This window comes from Scyliorhinus canicula, chromosome 5 (genome assembly GCF_902713615.1).
Source record: "Scyliorhinus canicula chromosome 5, sScyCan1.1, whole genome shotgun sequence".
Lineage (NCBI taxonomy): Eukaryota > Metazoa > Chordata > Chondrichthyes > Carcharhiniformes > Scyliorhinidae > Scyliorhinus > Scyliorhinus canicula.
The window spans coordinates 106987917-107004920 of record NC_052150.1 but is presented as its reverse complement, the minus strand read 5'-3'; the positions used below and the strand labels follow the sequence as shown (position 1 = coordinate 107004920).

Below are 17004 nucleotides of genomic sequence, written 5' to 3'. Positions count from 1 at the left end.
GGTGTCCCTGCTCTTAAGAGGCAGGATAGAGGCAGCTCGGGGATCTCCTAATAGGTATTGTCGGGAAGTGGGGATCCAGAGTCTGCGGCAGGGGGTCCGAGTGAGGGTCCAAATGATCAGGGGCGACATTTAAAAATGGCACCCTGATCTCTACCTGCACTGAACTCGTCAGTGTAGGAAGTTAGGTAAGTGCGGCCTCGGCAGGGAGTTCCTGACCAAGCCCAGAAAAAACAAGAGTCCCATTTGATAGCAGCGCCAAGAAAGATCCCGCTATATTCGCCCAAAGCAAGACTCTTTTTGCTCGTCAAATTGCACCCATTGTCATAAGGGTGACATGATACCACAGTGAGCACTGTTGCTTGACAGCACCAGGGACCTGAGTTTGGTTCCCTGCTTGGGTCACTGTGCAGAGTCTGTACGTTCTTCCCGTGTCTGCGTGGGATTCCTCCGTGTGCTCCGGTTTCCTCCCACTTGACCCGAAAGACGTGATAATTCAAAACAATGAAATTATCATTTCAAAATTGCTGCTTCTTGAGAAAATAAGCAAAAGGTAGACGCAGGTTGGCAAAGCAATCTTTGAATCCCTGAACAGGCTAACTAAATCACAAAAGGAATGCCAGCTTGGATGTCTCTCGCTCTGATTGTCATAACGCACCGTGACTCTGAATCACATGTATTTCCGACAGTAGAAGTGTTCAAATGGTCATTCCTGGTCTTGTAATTCAACTTGTTTTAGCTTTTGGTTATGCCAAAAGAAAATATTACGTTCCATGATACCTCCTGCACTGACTTGATTAACAGTCAAGTACAAGTTTCCAGAAACTTATCTGCTTACATGGGTTGGAAAATTGAAAACGAGGCGGTCACTTGAGACTCATTACTGTTAATGGCCTGTTCAAAAACCAGGTGAGGCTCTGCATATCCTACAAGTCACCACACCTGCCTATTTGAACCGTACAGGAATTCCCTGCACAGTTAATTAAAGGATTCTGTGAAAGAAATACTTTGAGTTTTTTAAGCAATTATGAAAATGTAACTTTGATGGAAACTCTTCATTACAAAATATAAAATATCTTGTTGAAAAATTGACAGTAAGAAAATACGCACATGAATTTATTTTTTTGAAAATAGTGCTTCAGAAGTGGGCGGAGTATTTATCATGTTGTCATGCTGTGGTTAGCTTCCACTTGATTGATGGTATTGATGTTCCTCAGATTGAGGGGGAAAGCAAACCCATTGGACCTCTGCAGCATGAGCTGTATTTCCCATGTCCCAGTACATAGGCCCAGTCAGCTCGTTTCCCACCTGCACTTTGTGGAACTTGCTGGCTGACCAACGGCCAGGGTGCAATTTAGAGAGCAGGAAGCTGCTCCCTTCGGAGATAAGGAACGGTCTATTGGACTCAGTTAAACATTTTTTTCGGGGGGTGGGGGGTGGTGGCTGGAGAGCAGCATCATTCAGGGAAGGGAAGCTGAGGCTGGGGAGGCCTAAATTTAGATTTTATGTCTGGAGGAGCATTCCTGCTTTTCCTGGTCCGCGAGCCCAGAAGAAAAAAAAACCCTTCCTTTCTGGAGGTTTTCTGGCTCTGTGTTTGCTTCACACCATGGCTTCTGAGGTGAGTGAGGCAGGTGAAGGAGATAGTGGGCTCAGCAACAACAACTTGCCCTCACATTGTTCAGGTTAAAACTGCAATCAGATCTCATTGGCGCCTATTCTGCATCTTGGTCCACCTGCTCAAAAGAGCAGTTTAAGACTGCAACCCGCAGCAAACTATATTGTTTTTTTCACCTTGACTAACAGTTACCATTCAGCAATGAGTTGAACAAAGATCTGATTTGGCTAAGTCAAGGATCATAAGAATAAATACAGGTTGAGATTGATGAAATGTGATGACTCCAAAGCCATCTGGACATTGGAAATTCCATGAAAAAGAGGGCATCCCCCCAGTTAAGGATGATCAAAGTCAGAAGAAAATGTTCTGGTGATTGCTTTAATTACTGAAAGGAACTTAACCTTTGCAGAAGAGATGAAATGGGCAGGGCACAATCCCCTTACAGAACAGATTGAACGTGATTGTGATGGTAATGAAGCAGCCTCTCAGTTCCACTTCAAGCAGTAGGAGAGTGTTTGTTCACCACTGACAATTTTCAGTGAACCATAGAATACCATTTACACTCACCAGGAACATAGAGACAGGGAGAACAACATTCAGCATTTATTCTCATAAATTAATTCCTTTCATCCATGCATTACAAAGATGTGCAGGTTAGGTGGATTAGCCATGCTACATTTTCCCTCAGTGTCCAAAAGGTTAGGTGGGGTTACGGGATAGGGTGGGGGCATGGACCTAGGTAGGGTGCGCTATCGGAGGGTCGGTGCAGGCTCGATGGGTCTGAATGGACTTCTTCAGCACTGTAGGGGTTCTATGATTACTGATGACTTGCATCACATGGAATAGCATAAACCAGTGTAAACTTAGATTATTTAAAGTTTAAGTTTCACTTATCCATGGGTTAAAAAACAATGCCATTTGTAAACTGATAACTTAAGTATAATTCTGTGATGGATAGGTGCAAGGACCTATCACTGTGGGCAAAGCAGGTTTGGTTCACTGTCTCAGCTTTTTTAAATTGGAAGCCTGTACGTATCAGAGGAATATGGGGACGATTCGCCAATATGGAGCCCAAGGTGTTCGCGCCAATCATGTACGCCGTCAGGCGTTTCACGACGGTGCGAACTGAGCCCAGGTACGATGGATTCTGGAACTCCACAGGGGGCCACCGCTCCAGCCTCCTTACTCGGCGCCAATGGGTGGCGCACCACCTGCTCATGAGCGGGGAACCTCTTACGCGCGTTGCCCCGACCCAACTTGGGGTTGGTGTGGGCCGGCTGCGCCAGAAGTAGGCCTGGAGGGGTAGGGGGGGGGGGGGGGGGGGGGTGGGGTTGGTGGTGGGTGGTGGGGGAGGCCGGCCCGCCGATCGGTGGGCCCCGATCGCGGGTCAGGCGCCATTGGAGGCCGCCCACTCCGGTGAAGGAGACCCCTCCCCACCCCACAGGCCACCCTCAACTGTTCCCGCAGAGTTACCACCAGCAGCAAACCAGGGGTGAACGGCGCTGGCGGAACTCTGTCATATCGGCGCGGCCACTCGGTCTATCTGGGCCTGAGAATCGGCGGCTCCGCCAATTCCAGCGGCCCGCGCCTGGCGCCACGCCAAACGCGCCAGCGCAAATGGCGTCGATTCTCCGCACCTCGGAGAATTATGCGCCGGCATCGGGGCGTCATGGCGTGGTTGCGCTGATTCTCTGGCCCAGCGCGGGGCTCGGAGAATCGCCCCCTACATGCCTGCTGGTAAAGCGTCGCATGATGTGTAGTGACACCTAGAGAGTATTTGCGTGGGTTTTGCAGTTCTCCAACAACACCTATTAAATACCTCTCATCGTGTTTGAAAGAATCCAGAGTGTAGGTAGCACGATATCTCTTCTCTTTGCAACAACAAAAAAACAGAAGAGAAAACTGGCGATGAGGATTGAGGCAGGAAAAATTGCTGAAAGAAAATATTCGTCGACTAAACAGTGGAGATGGTATCGGGAGCAAAGAAGGGTTTTTGGGACTGGACTCAGTTGCACGCACACGTCAGGCCAAAGCACTGTTGGGATGCTGAAGCTGTGAAAAAGAATTTGACTACAACCGTGGACAAAGACCGAGAGTCAGGGAAAAACCTGCTTGCGTTGAAGTGAGTATGATCTTGGCTACATGTTGCGAAGCTAAACAGGCTGCGGGGGCCAGGATTTCGACGTCTGCTGACTCTAAATGGGCCACTCTTGGAGGAAAAAGTTGAATTACAGTCAGGGCAAACAAAAAAAAATTCTAGTTGTTTAAAGTACAGATTCAGTGGTGACAGATCTGAAATGGCAGGAAAAACTGGTGCTATGGATGCAGTTGATGACGGCTGAGTCTTGGAACTCATGTGAGGAAAGATTCCAATTATTTCTTAGAGCAAATCAAACAGCTGAGGACCTAAAGATCGCAACATTTCTCAGCTGGTTACCGAATTTAGTTCACCGAACAAAACCAGGAGATAAATTCTACATCGAATTAATGAAAATCTTAGAATCATCGAATCCATACGGTGCAGAAGGAGGACATTTGGCTCATCAAATTTGAAACCAGCTCTCTGATACAGCATTCTACCTGGGCCTACTCCCCACCCTATCCTCTGTTACACTGTAACCTAACCTGCACATCCCTGGACACTAAGGGGCAATTTAGCAATCCGTCTCACCTGCACATCTTTGGATGTGGGAGGAAACCCGTGTACCTGGAGAAAATCCATGGAGACACGGGGAGAACATGCAAACTCCACACAGACAAGGCCGGAATAGAATCTGCGTCCCTGGCATTGTGAGGCAGCATGTGCTATGAGGGGCATTTCTCTCCTGAACCCATTATTGATGGCACAAAGGTTTCGGTTCCACTACCATAGCAGGAAGAAGGTGAAAGCATTTTACAATTTTAAGACGGCTTAGCAACTTTAAGAAGGTGAGCAAAATATTGTGAATTTGCTGCAACATTGAATGATAATCTTTGTGACAGCTGCTTTGTGGATTCCACAGTGAAACTATTCAGAGGAAGTTGCTTCCTGTAATTAATCTGACACTTAAGCTGCTTTGGAAGTTGCCACATGACATCTATGGAGATTGCAGACAAAAGACGCTTCAGAGTTGGGAGCTGGAGTGAAGATCCACAAAATGGATACCACAAAGAACAATGTTGTAAGGTTGCAACCATGTCATCAGTGGGGCGGCACGGGAGCACAGTGGGTTAGCACTGTTGCTTCACAGTGCAAGGGACCTGCGTTAGATTCCCCCTTTGGTCACTGTCTATGTGGAGTCCGAATGTTCTCCCCCTGTCATTTTGGTTTTCCTCTGGGTGCTCCGGTTTCCTCCCACAAATCCCGAAAGCCGTGTTAGTTAGGTGAATTGGACATTCTGAATTCTCCCTCAGTGTACCCGAACAGGCGTGGTGGTGTGGCGTACTAGGGGATTTTCACACAGTAACTTCATTGCAGTGTTCATGTAAGCCTACTTGTGACACTGATAAAAATGATTAATATGTACACAGGTTGGACACTTAGTGGGGGGATGCTGGAGTAAAACAAATACATGGTAGGACTGTGGCAAGTAGGGCCATATGTTGGGTTCAGAAAACATCTCCTACACCAAGAATGTTCAAGAAAAAAAACAAATCTAAATATACTAACCTTGTCTATAAATTAGTAGGTGAAGTTCAAGATCACCTCAAATGATAACGCAACCAAGCTACTGCAGCTGCTGAGGTTAGACGTTTTGTCGGTGTGGGGCGATCAACGACATTATTGGGCATCTCTCAAAACCCGGAGGTCATAAAATTAAAATGGGAAGTGGATACGGGCATAGCTGTTATCTTTAATGCCTGAGGCAATTTATTTTTGATTTATTTATTGTCACATGTACCAAAGTACAGTGAAAAGTATTTTTCTGTGGCCGAGGGAACGTACACAGTACGTACATCGTAGACAAAAAGAATACTCAACAGAGTACATTGACAAATGGTAACATCGACAAACAGTGCGGAACAAGGGGCCAAACAAAGCAAATACATGAGCAAGGGCAGCATAGGGCTTTGTGAATAATGTTCATCCAGGGAACAGATCAGTCCGAGGGGGGAGTCATTGGGGGTGTCTTTGTAGCTGTTGGGGAGAAGCTGTTCCTATGTCTGGATATGCGGGTCTTCAGGACTTCTGTACTTTCTGCCAGAAGGAAGTGTCTAGAAGAAGGCAATGCCTGGGTGTGAAGGGTTTCTGACAATGCTTGTTGCCTTCCTGAGGCAGCGGGAGGTCTATCCAGAATCATGTGGGGTGGCAAGCTTGTGTGATGCGTTGGGCTGAGTTCACCACACTCTGCAGTTTCTTGTGATCTTGGACCGAGCAGTTGCCATACCAGGCAGTGATGCAGCCGGATAGGATGCTCTCTATTGCACATCTGTAGAAGTTTGTGAGAGTCGATGCAGACACGCCAAATTTCTTTAGCTTCTGTAGGAAGTAGAGGTGGTGTTGGGCTTTCTTGACTGAGTTATAATCAAAATCTGAAGAATCTGCTTTAAAATGGTCAAATGTGATCCTAAGGATGTACACTGAAGATGCCGTATGATTAAAAGGATGCATTTAATGGAAGGAGAAGCAAATGAATAAATGGCGGAGTTGCCTCTTAACGCTGTCCCATGGAAATTTTCCTACTCTACTTGGGCAGAGCATGGTTAGCAAAGATTAGGCTTAAACTGGGAAAACAGTCAGATTCAAAAGCAACTTGTAACAACTTTTGTATGAAGTACGAGAAAGTGTTCGTCCGATTCACTAGGCTGTATGACTGCATGACTGAAATTGAGTATTTGCTCACCTGAAGAGTTTTAACTCCAATGTGGTGTTTTTGCAAGAGGACCCTTTAAGAGTCAGGGGCTAGATAAGGCTGCAGAAGGGGTGGGTCTTTCATTCAAGTTTCGATGGTAGGGCCAATGGTGCGGCAATATTAATTAATGCAAGGGTTCAGTTTTTCTGCCTCCAAGATTTTGACCGATGCCAACCGGCAGACATATTATTGTCTGTGGTTTCCTGGTGGCCACTCCAGTGGTTATGGTTAATATCTACACCCGAGTTATGGTTAATATCTACACCCTGAACTGGGTCAATACATATTTTATGAATAATCTGCCACCTTCCTCCCGATTTAGACTCTCATCAGCTTCATTTTAGGTGGGGATCTAAACTCTGTCCTGGACCCTAGACTGGATCATTCCAAGCCCAAATATTTGGTTCCATCAGGCGTGGCCACAGCTTTGTTGTCTTTCATGGAAAAGATAGGGTGAGGGTGGCACCCAGATGATAAAGATTTTTGCTTTTCCTGCAGGTATATTTTCCATCAGGTATATTCGCAGATTGACGTTTTTGTGGTAGATAGGTCTCTCCTCCCTTCAGTGGTGGGCGACTGAGTAATCAGAGATTGTGATTTTGGACCAGGCCCCGCACCTTGTTGATTTAGCGCTCGATTCAGATCCCAATGTCCGCTATGGAGATTAGACACAACATTACTAGCAGATAAGAAATTTTGTGATTGCATGTCCACTGCCATTGAGGACGACATGAAATGTAATAAAACTGAGTCAGTTGTTGCCTTCCAACGCGACAGGATGCCTTCAGTGGGGAAATATCTCCTACAGGCACATGTGGTGATGACAGTGAGGGTGGAGCAGCAGAGGCTGGTGGACTCCATTCTTGAGGTGGAGCACCAACACTCACTTGACCCTACCCCATAGATGCAGGCAATTCGGAAAAAGCTGGAAACACAATTGAGCTGTTATCGACAGACACAGCAGATAGCCAGCTGCAATGCTCAAGGGGCATGTTTACGAATATGAGGGAAGAAAGTGAGTCGCCCTTTGGCTCACCGGCTATAAGCGGCAGGCGGCCTCCCAGGAAATCATATAAATAGTATAAATTCAAGCGGTAGCCTGGTTTCCGCCCCCCCCTCAGGTGATACAGCTTTTGAATGTTCGATCAGGAGCTTCATAGATCGGAGCCTCTGGTGGAGGGATCGGTCATGACTGACTTTTTGAACAGCCTACTCATCCCAGTGTGGAAGTGGATAGGAGAGAAGAGTTGGAAGCACTGTAAAACCCAGATGAAATTATAAAATGCATTGGTTAAATGCAGACTGGAAAGCCCTTGATCTGGATGGCTTTCCGATTGAATTTTAGAAGAGGTTCTTGGAGCAGCTGGTGCCTTTAATTCTGGACATGTTTAATGACTCCTAATAATGCGGGGTTCATTGCCCTCGGACCCTCACACAGGCTATCCACAGTTAGCAGATGAAAGTTGGAAATATGATACTAATTTTGCAGATATGATTATTCGCAGGTGTGGGCTCAAGAACCACATAAAGCTGTTGCGATATTTTGAGAATTTTGTAAACTGTCCATTGGATCAAACAAAAAATATTTTGAGCCTACCCCACCAGTGACCACAGTTACATCTGACAAACCTCCCATATTTCCCACTTAGAACTTTTCACCCACATTGAGGAAGATTTCTCCCCACTCCCTCAGCGCACCCCCCACAATCACAAACCCTTTTGCCCTCATAATATCCCTTGTACCTGCAATGTGCTAGATCTTCTAATCCTCTGAAACATCACTGAGCAGCACTTCATCTTTAAAAGTGGGAAGCAGGAGGGTATGAAGGGAGAAGAGAGAGGGGTGGGAGAGGATAGGAAGAAAATAGACAGGAGTATAGTGGGATAGTGGCGCTGGGCCCCGGCTCCTGACATCCTACTTTGGCATGAGGCAGATTTCAGGGTACCCATTGGCTACTCATACGTTTCTGTCAGCCAGGCCTTGGGGATGAGGGATGGGCAAGGGGAATTGGTTGGGCCCCTGTGGCTCTCTTCAGTGCAGGGAGCGGTGTCTTGGCAGGACTAGAGACACTGGTGCCATTAGGCTATGAGCAGCGGGCTGGAACAGGAGCTGGAGAGTGTGCCTAAGGCCAATTTTGGGGCCTGGAGACCTGGAGAAGGGAACAAGAGCAGGCATCCAGCTGCCCAGGGAGGATGGTTTGAACAGCACAGAATCTTCCCCTGCTGCATCTCTCCCCTCCCCCAACACCCACATGAGATATTGTTCATGGTCTGATTGGCAAGGTTCTTTGGTTCACATGTTCGAGGGAAGAGTTCTCAACACTGTTTCTCCATTATGCTTAAAGCACAATTTTAAGCCCAAGCCCAGAAGGTGGGTAATACAGAATAAAGAAATGGGCTCAGGATGACAACCGGGCACTCCTGGCTCTCATTGTTTTACACGCAAGTCACAACACTGCTAATTTGAGAAAAGGAGCTGAGTCCTCAGTGGCTTTTCTGTGCTTTAAGTGTCAGGTAATGGTTTTTAAATTTAAAATGTTAATTCTTTAAGATACGCTTTTGCACAAATTTATTTACTGATTTGATACTGGTGGAATCAAAGATCATAGTGCTGGAACTTTCCTGCACTCCAAACGCTTAAAGCCTGCATTCCAGGGAGAAGGCAGAAAAAGGGGAAAGGAGACGGACTTGGCGGTGTGAGAGCAGAGGATGAGAAGATGGGATTTTATTGAAGTAAGGAAGAGAAGAGGGGATACTGGCATAGAATGGGGAAGAGGTAGGATAGAAGGGAAGAGGCAAGAGGAAAAATGGAAGGGAGGAGGGGTGAGGAGGATACTAAATTGGCTCCAACTGCTATCTCTTTTCCTGGAAACTTACTGGCACACCTCTTGTTTTTCTTTTTACCTCTGCTCTCCTCCTCCTGTTGTTTCCCCTCTCCCCACCTCCTTCCGTCTCCTCCATGTCTTCTCTTTTCCCTTCCTCTCTTCTCTAATACTCTACGCTTCCTACTCCTTGTGGTAGCATGACGAGAGGTACTACAGTATCTGGCAGTGTGAGCTGCTATTGGTGGAGAAGACTCGCTGCCCATTGGCCCAAGTGTTGCTTTCCCATTGGTCAAGATGAAGGTAGCTCCGCCTATAGGCGGAGTATAAGAACCCGTGTTTCCCAGCAGCCATCATTCTTTCTGTACTCAAGCTGCTGGGCACACTTCTTGTAGATTAAAGCCGTCGATTCGGACTACTCCTTCATTTCTGTGTTCATTGATCGCGCATCACTCCTGCCCCTCCCTTCTTCTCTCTTCTCCATCTACCACCCCCTCTGCTTTCCCCTGCCCATCCTCCATCCTGCTCCTTTCTTCCCTAAACCCACTTGACCTAAAGACTCCACCTGGTATTGACTCTAAGTGAAATACCATAGGAGATCCAAATAATCTCATCAGGAAGGGTGAATAAGACTGAGGTGCTTTCAGATCCAAACCACTGTTGGCTAGGAAGTGGTGTTCAAGGTTTTCAGTTTGAGGCAGACTTGAGTTAATAAGCAACTTAATTCAGCAACGCAGATTTAAACCAATATCTGTTCTCACCTTAAGATAAGAGTAGCACATCTACATTTCTGTTCCGAGCGTTTCATGGTCTCAATCAAATCCTGCAGAACCTGAGTCTACCTTGAGTTAAAATGACACCTTAAATACATATTTAACATGTTTTTGATTCGGCACGGTGGCACAGTGGTTAGCATTGCTGCCTCACAGCATCAGGGACTTGGGTTCAATTCTGGCCTTGGGTTACAGTGTGGAATTTGCACGGTCTACCCTTGTCTGCGTGGGTTACCTCCAGGTGCTCCGTTTTTCCCCTGCAGTTCAAAGATGTGCAGGTTAGGTGAATTGGTCATGCTAAAATTGCCCCTTGATGTCCAAAGATGTGAAGGTCAGGTGGGGTTACGGGAATAGGCCGGGGAGTGTGCCTAGGTGCTCTTTCAGAGGGCCGGTGCAGACTTGGTGGACTGAATGGCCTCCTTCTGCACTGTAGGCATTCTATGGATATCTTCTTCCCCAAAAATTAGACTCTCTCATCCAATTCTTTTACTACAGCAGACAAAGAGACGCCATCCTAACTTTGTTTGCTGGAACTTGTAATGCAGCAACAGTTGCCAGGATTCAAGGAGAGTGCATCCTAGCAAACTGAACATCTCAACAAAATGTCATAAATGTACAAGGAAATAAAAGTCCACAGGATATCAAAGGCACAGTGGAGACATTGATGCCTTGGAGTTGGAAGTACACAATTTTGATGATGGTAGTATAGTTTGGCACTCAGTTCAGAGTTGATCAGAACAGCTAGATTGTGTACCATCTGCCTGGGTTTGAATGGCATCCAAAAAAATGGAATAAACTCAGGAACTAGGGCACAGAGTTTCTGTTTGAGGCTGAACAGAAATGGCTCAATATTGACAAGGTCGAAGCCAAAGTGTCGGTCTTTATCTTGCCGGGCCATGGCTTTGCTTAAAAATCCAACAAGAGCAAATAATACATTTTCATTAAATTTTTTTATAACTTTGTGCAGCCTGCATTACAAGAGCATTTTGCAGCTACTTGTGAATGACTGAATCAATTCCTTTAATCAGGATAGTGCCTCATCCTCATTTAAAATGCAATGCATCTGTTGCATTCTTGGAGCGCTTTGGGTAATTATTTTGACAACCTTGCAATATCTTTCACCCATAACATCCACTTACTGTACAAGGGGTCTGCATCCAAGGTTCTCCATCGATCTGCATCGGCAGGAACTTACTGGTTCTGGAATAGAGTAATGTAATGGAGACATTACAACAACTGAGAGATTATAAGAACTTGTGGCAAATAATGTATCAAAAGCTTTTTACTGCACATTTATGAAGCTCTTACTTTCTTGAGACCATTAAAATTTGTGACTTGATCACATGACACTGAGGTGATTGTGCTCAATTTGACACTTTCAATTGAGCTGAATTAATTGAGTTTACACCAACAGCTAGCCGAATGAGGAACATGTGCAAAACCTGAAAAGGAGCTTAAATGTAAAGAGATGTATTTAAAGTGGTTACACATTTGAACAAATATTGATTTGCCGTTATAAAACTTCTCAGGTAATTTGAAAGTTTGCCAAGGTATGGATCGGGGAGAGAAAATAATGACAGGCAAAAATGGAGTGAAGCAGAACCTAATGTTCAGGTGATCTCCAGTTTGATAGCTGGTGAGGATGATTCACCAACATATGAGGCAAATGCTATAAGGTTTTATATGTAGAACATCATAGTGCAGTAAATGGGTGCTATCTACAAAGCTGAACCCAGGAAATATTTTGTATCATGGGTGGCATGGTGGCACAGTGGTTAGCACTGCTGCCTCATAGTGCCAGGATACGTTTAATTCCGATCTTGGGTGACTGTATGAAGTTTGCACATTCTCCCTGTGTTGGTATGGGTTTCCTCCAGGTGCTTTGGTTTCCTCTCACACCCTGGAACCTCTTTAGTGTAGCAAGCAATCAGGATGCCATTTTTAAATCTTTGGAGACCTCGAATCGACCCCCGACCCCTCCCCAAGCCCCAACGCACTATGGGAGGGTCCCCAGCACCCTCCAACACCCGCGTATGGCACCGCTGGCCCAATCACCACCAGCAGTGCCAGCTACCACCATGCCCAAAGGGCATGCACCTGGGTGTCTTCAATCCCCTGGGAGACCCCACAAGTGCCGTTCCATCCAGTCCCCATTTGCAGAGTCCAGTACTAAGGGGCGCTCACCCGAGATCTCTAAGGTGAAGGAGATAGATCCCAATGCCTCGGGTGCCTTGGGAAACCGCATATTCAAGTGGAGTCTAGCTGTCTTGCTTTGATATGCAGATTTGGCAAAAAGTGATCCTGCCCACAATGGGTGGGGTTTACATCGCAACGTCCTGCGAGAATTGCATTAGATCTCATGAGGCGTTACGAGCCGGGTAGATCCCGGAGTTGGGTCTTCTGGCTTCTTTGGCCCACGCTGCGCCGCATGCGGTGAGCTGATTTTTGGGGTGCAGCGTGGCCGCTCAATCACGCCCAGTAATTCTAAATGTGGGCTAAACCGGTGAGATACTACCCAGGGCCCAAAAAAGTGATAAGCATGGTTAGATAGCGGTGTGGAACTCACCGGCAAGAAATTCCCAGCAAAATCCATCACAAATTACACTTTGGTGGAATTTAGCAAGCAACCTGCTGCGTGTTTTGGACAGTGGAGACGGCCCGCCAGTGGGATTTTCTGGTCCTGCCCTTGTCAATGGGATTTCCCATATGAATGCACCCTTCGTTGCTAGGAAACCCGAAGTGGGAGTGAGCCATCGGTGGGACTGGAATATCCCGCCGGCATGAACAGCCAGTAAATTCTACCCTTGGGAACTTTTCTGATTGATCGGGCCCTCCATCTTTGATCAGGTGAATGACTGAATTGAGTTTTGTTGCTGTTGATATTCATGAAAGGATCTGGCAGCATAAATGCGTAAGGCACATTCAAGGGATGAGCCAGGTCTCTGGAACTGGTTATGTGCAAGTTAGCCCGGCATAATTCTGTGATAGCCACTTATGTGAAGAGGAGGCCAAAAACGAAGCGTCATGTGAAATGTTCAATTAGCTGCAAAATGCTCTTGTAATACATTGATAGTGTAGAGAAAATGCCAGGCTTCATTATATCTGCTTTGGTGTCTGCTCAAGAACTTATCATTTTACCTAGACCATGAAACATCCTAATTCCTTCATATGGTGTTATTTAAATCTCAGATTATTCACCTATAATTAATCTTCCTAACAGTTCTGTGAACAACCCAGAAGAAAAATTACAGGGACATATTTTTCTCCCATCTCATTCTGGAAAGAGGAGCAAGAAGTGAATTCAAAAAGTCTACATGGAAAACCAACATGATACAATTCCATTGAATAGTATTTAGTTTGTGCTACCGTGAACCACAAAGTTAATTTGAATGATTAGTTTGTTTGAACATGAAATTTTGCTGCATCATGCAAATTCAACTTGGTTCGAATTAGCCCGAGTAGTTGAACTTCCTACATTGTTTGGCCTCAATCTGGAAAACCTTGCCAAAACCTTGAGTGGTCAGACATCATTGACTTCAATAGAATTCATTTACAGGCAATAACACAAGCAAAGGTGGGTCAATTCCTCTTGAAACTAATTGGTGGTACTCAAAGGCACTGTGTATTGCTTATACTCAACATTCAAATCAAAAGAGCTTCAGAACGCTTGGCCTACCTAAAGATAAATCTAAAAAGATACTCAAACTTGAAGTGAGACAGCTTTGTTTCTGTCCCATGGTCATCAACCAAAGGCATGATCATAGCTATCGACTTTCTTCTCAAATCAATCAATCCATTCTGTAGTTGGTCGATCCTTTGGACTCATTTCCTATTAACTTAGTAGTTTCTCTAGGACTTGGACATCAACACTCTGAAACACATACTTGGTCACTTACTGCCACACAGGATGAGCTTCAGGCATTTATAGTGATATTCTACACTTCCTAAAATTCAGCAATAAAGTCACATTCAGTATGCTCTTCAGTATGAAATGAGATGTTATTGCTGTCATCTTTACTAATCTATTTCATTCATGTGGGAATGGCACGCATTGCTGTGGTAATTGGGATTTATAGTTGAGGACCTGGTGAACTTGTCTATCAGATGCCAACTTGTCCCCATATTTTAAGTTGTCTACAAGTATTCTTGCTCCAGGTGGCAACACTTTGGAGCAAATGGAAACAATTGTTGGTTGACATATCGTGGTACCAAGATCTACAGATATGGTACAGAGCTTGTTTATCTCCACTGCAACCAAGAAATAATGGGCATGATCTATCCAAATGGGGACAGAGCCTCATAGTGCGCAAGATTAGCCAGGTGTTTCCAGGTACTTGGAGTGCCAAGAAACACCCCACTATCTAACGCCCATTGAGATAGATCGGGGGCCTCATCTGGGAACACCCAACGAGGTCGCACTTAGCCCTGTTTTCTGCACTGAGGAGCTCTGCTCGTCGGAACTCCTCAGTGCAGCAAGAGATACTGACACCATTTTTTAAAAGTGTCCCAATCTCTTCAGCCCCCGACATGACCCCCGAACCCCTCCCAATCCCCAACTCACTACAGGGGGGTCCCCATGCACCCCCCCCCCCCCCCCACACACACACACAGGGCATACCCTGGCCTGATCATCACCTCAAAAAAAATGTCAGCATGGCAACAGGCAGTGCCACCTGGGACCTTGGCAGTTCCAATGTATCACCCTGCCCAGAGGGCAAGCACCTGGGGGCCTCCAATGCACTGGGAGATGCCCACAATTACTGTTCCCTCTGGTCCCTCTGTTTGGGGACCAGTACCAAATAACCCAAAGTCTCCACGACGAAGGGGATTGATCCCACGCCTCAGTTACCTCAGGGAACTGCATATTAGAGTGTGACTAACTGTTTTGCTCCAATATGTAGATTTGCCAAAAAGTGATCCTGCCCACAATGGCCGGGATTCACAACGCGGCGTCTCACAAGATCACTGTGTATTGGGGAATGGGGTCTCCCGGCATCTACCTGCCACGTTGCACCACGGCGCGCTGACTTTCAAGCGCAACGTGGCTGGTAGATCATGCCCAAAATTGATTATTGTCACTTGTACTGAAGTACAGTGAAAAGTATTTTTCTGCGGCCAAAGGAAAGTACACAGTACGTACATAGTAGACAAAAGAATAATCAACAGAATACATTGACAGTGGTTCATCAACAAATAGTGATTGGTTACAGTGCAGAACAAGGCAAAACAAGAGCAGCATAAGGCATCGTGAATAGTGTTCTCACAGGGAACAGATCGGACCAAGGCAGAGTCGTTGAGGAGCCTATTAACTGGAGTCTAGTGCGGAAGAAGCTGTTCCTATGTACCTTCTGCCTGATGGAAGGGTCTGGAAGAGGGCAAGGCCTGGTTGTGAGGGGTCTCTGACATTGCTGTCTGCCTTCCTGAGGCAGTGGGAGGGGTAGACAGAATCAATGTGAGGGTGGCAAGCTTGTGTGATGCGTTGGGCTGAGTTCACCACACTCTGCAGTTTCTTGCGATCTTGGGCCGAGCATTTGCCACACCAAGTTGTAATGCAACTGGATAGGATGCTCTCTATGGCACAATATATAGAAGGAGCTTTAAAATAAGTTTACCTAAAGAACATAAAAATGCACCCCAAAGTATTTCCAGAAAAATAACTATCTATATACATTTCAAAAATGTGGAAAACAATGCAGTATTAAAAAGGGACTCTAAACATTTCAATAAAAGTCCACACAAAGGGAATTACAAAATCTCTTTGGCCATGGAAATTTCCTTGCTCCATTCCAAATGGACAATTTACCCAGGTACTGTGCAAGAATTTCATTTTAATGCTTTTGTAAATCTGGAATCTCAATGAGGCTCAGGCATCAATGGGCACAATAAGTTCAGCTCAATATATTCAGAAGACATACCAGCAGCCCAGAGAAAAATCGGTACAGGTATTCTCTCTCGACTGAGTATTCCCTCTACTTGGCTGCAGACTTTCCTTCCAGCCCATAGGATGGCTAAATCAGCCCTTGTTAAGTAACTTCATGCTGCAGGATTATCATTGACAGGCTCCAAAGAATATGCTTATTTGGAAAAAAAATGATGGAATTTGCAATGTGAGCAGTTAAACCGTAGTGCTGCACGAGTAAGTCAAACCAAACATAACAACATACAGTATCCTCTAGACACTCTGAAACATACCTGATAGTTACCAAGGAGCATTGTGCTAGCCTTTTCCCGGCACTTTTTAGCCCTGTGTATATCTGGCCCATCTCCATGGCCCCTTCCAGGCCAATCACTTCAAATAGTTGATCACTTAGATCTGAAAAATAAACAGTAAGTTATTTGATCTGTCAAATCATATCGAAGAATGAAACTCCATGCATATGAAAGGTATCGATTCAATCTGGGCAAATTATTCTCTTGATCTCCACTTTGTGTTTCCTTTTCGCAATAAAGAAACAAACACAGACAACTGTTTTAGTAATAAAAAGGAATAAGAAAAAAAAGAGAACAGGACACAAATAAGCAGTGCATGAAAAGGAACGAAGCAGGGGAGGTAGTGGAAGGATGTGGAATAGGAGGGCCCGGGTCGGGCATAATGAAGGAAATTCCATGTTTTCAGCAAGAGTGAGTGAATTTAAAGATAAAGTTACAATTCGTGATTTGAGATGGTCGGCAACTTCAAAGTACATCAAGCAGTAGTCTTGGTTCAGCCGGTACATCGGTCCGGGGCCCGGAGAGCCAAGAAGGGGCCCGTGAATCTCTGAAGGGCCCTTAAATATTATAATTAATTAGATAAATAGATCTCCAACTTCTTTCCTGAGATTTGTATTCTAACTTAATAAAATATAATTGTTTTTAAAAAGACAAACACCAAATAAAGATGCAATAAGAAACAAACAAATAATCACTCAGTGTATGAAGGAACGAAACAGTGTTAAACGGACGTGGAAAAGGAGCGGAGGGGGGCT

General features: G+C 45.5%; 1 protein-coding gene across 1 annotated transcript in view; it reads right to left on the bottom strand.

The window, feature by feature from the left end:
- dgkb (diacylglycerol kinase, beta) overlaps positions 1 to 17004 on the bottom strand; it is a 1237676-nt gene that overhangs the window by 110547 nt on the left and 1110125 nt on the right. Inside the window, 2 exon segments of the mRNA XM_038797484.1 lie at positions 11179 to 11239; positions 16232 to 16352. Of these exon segments, the coding sequence (XP_038653412.1) occupies positions 11179 to 11239; positions 16232 to 16352 (182 nt within the window).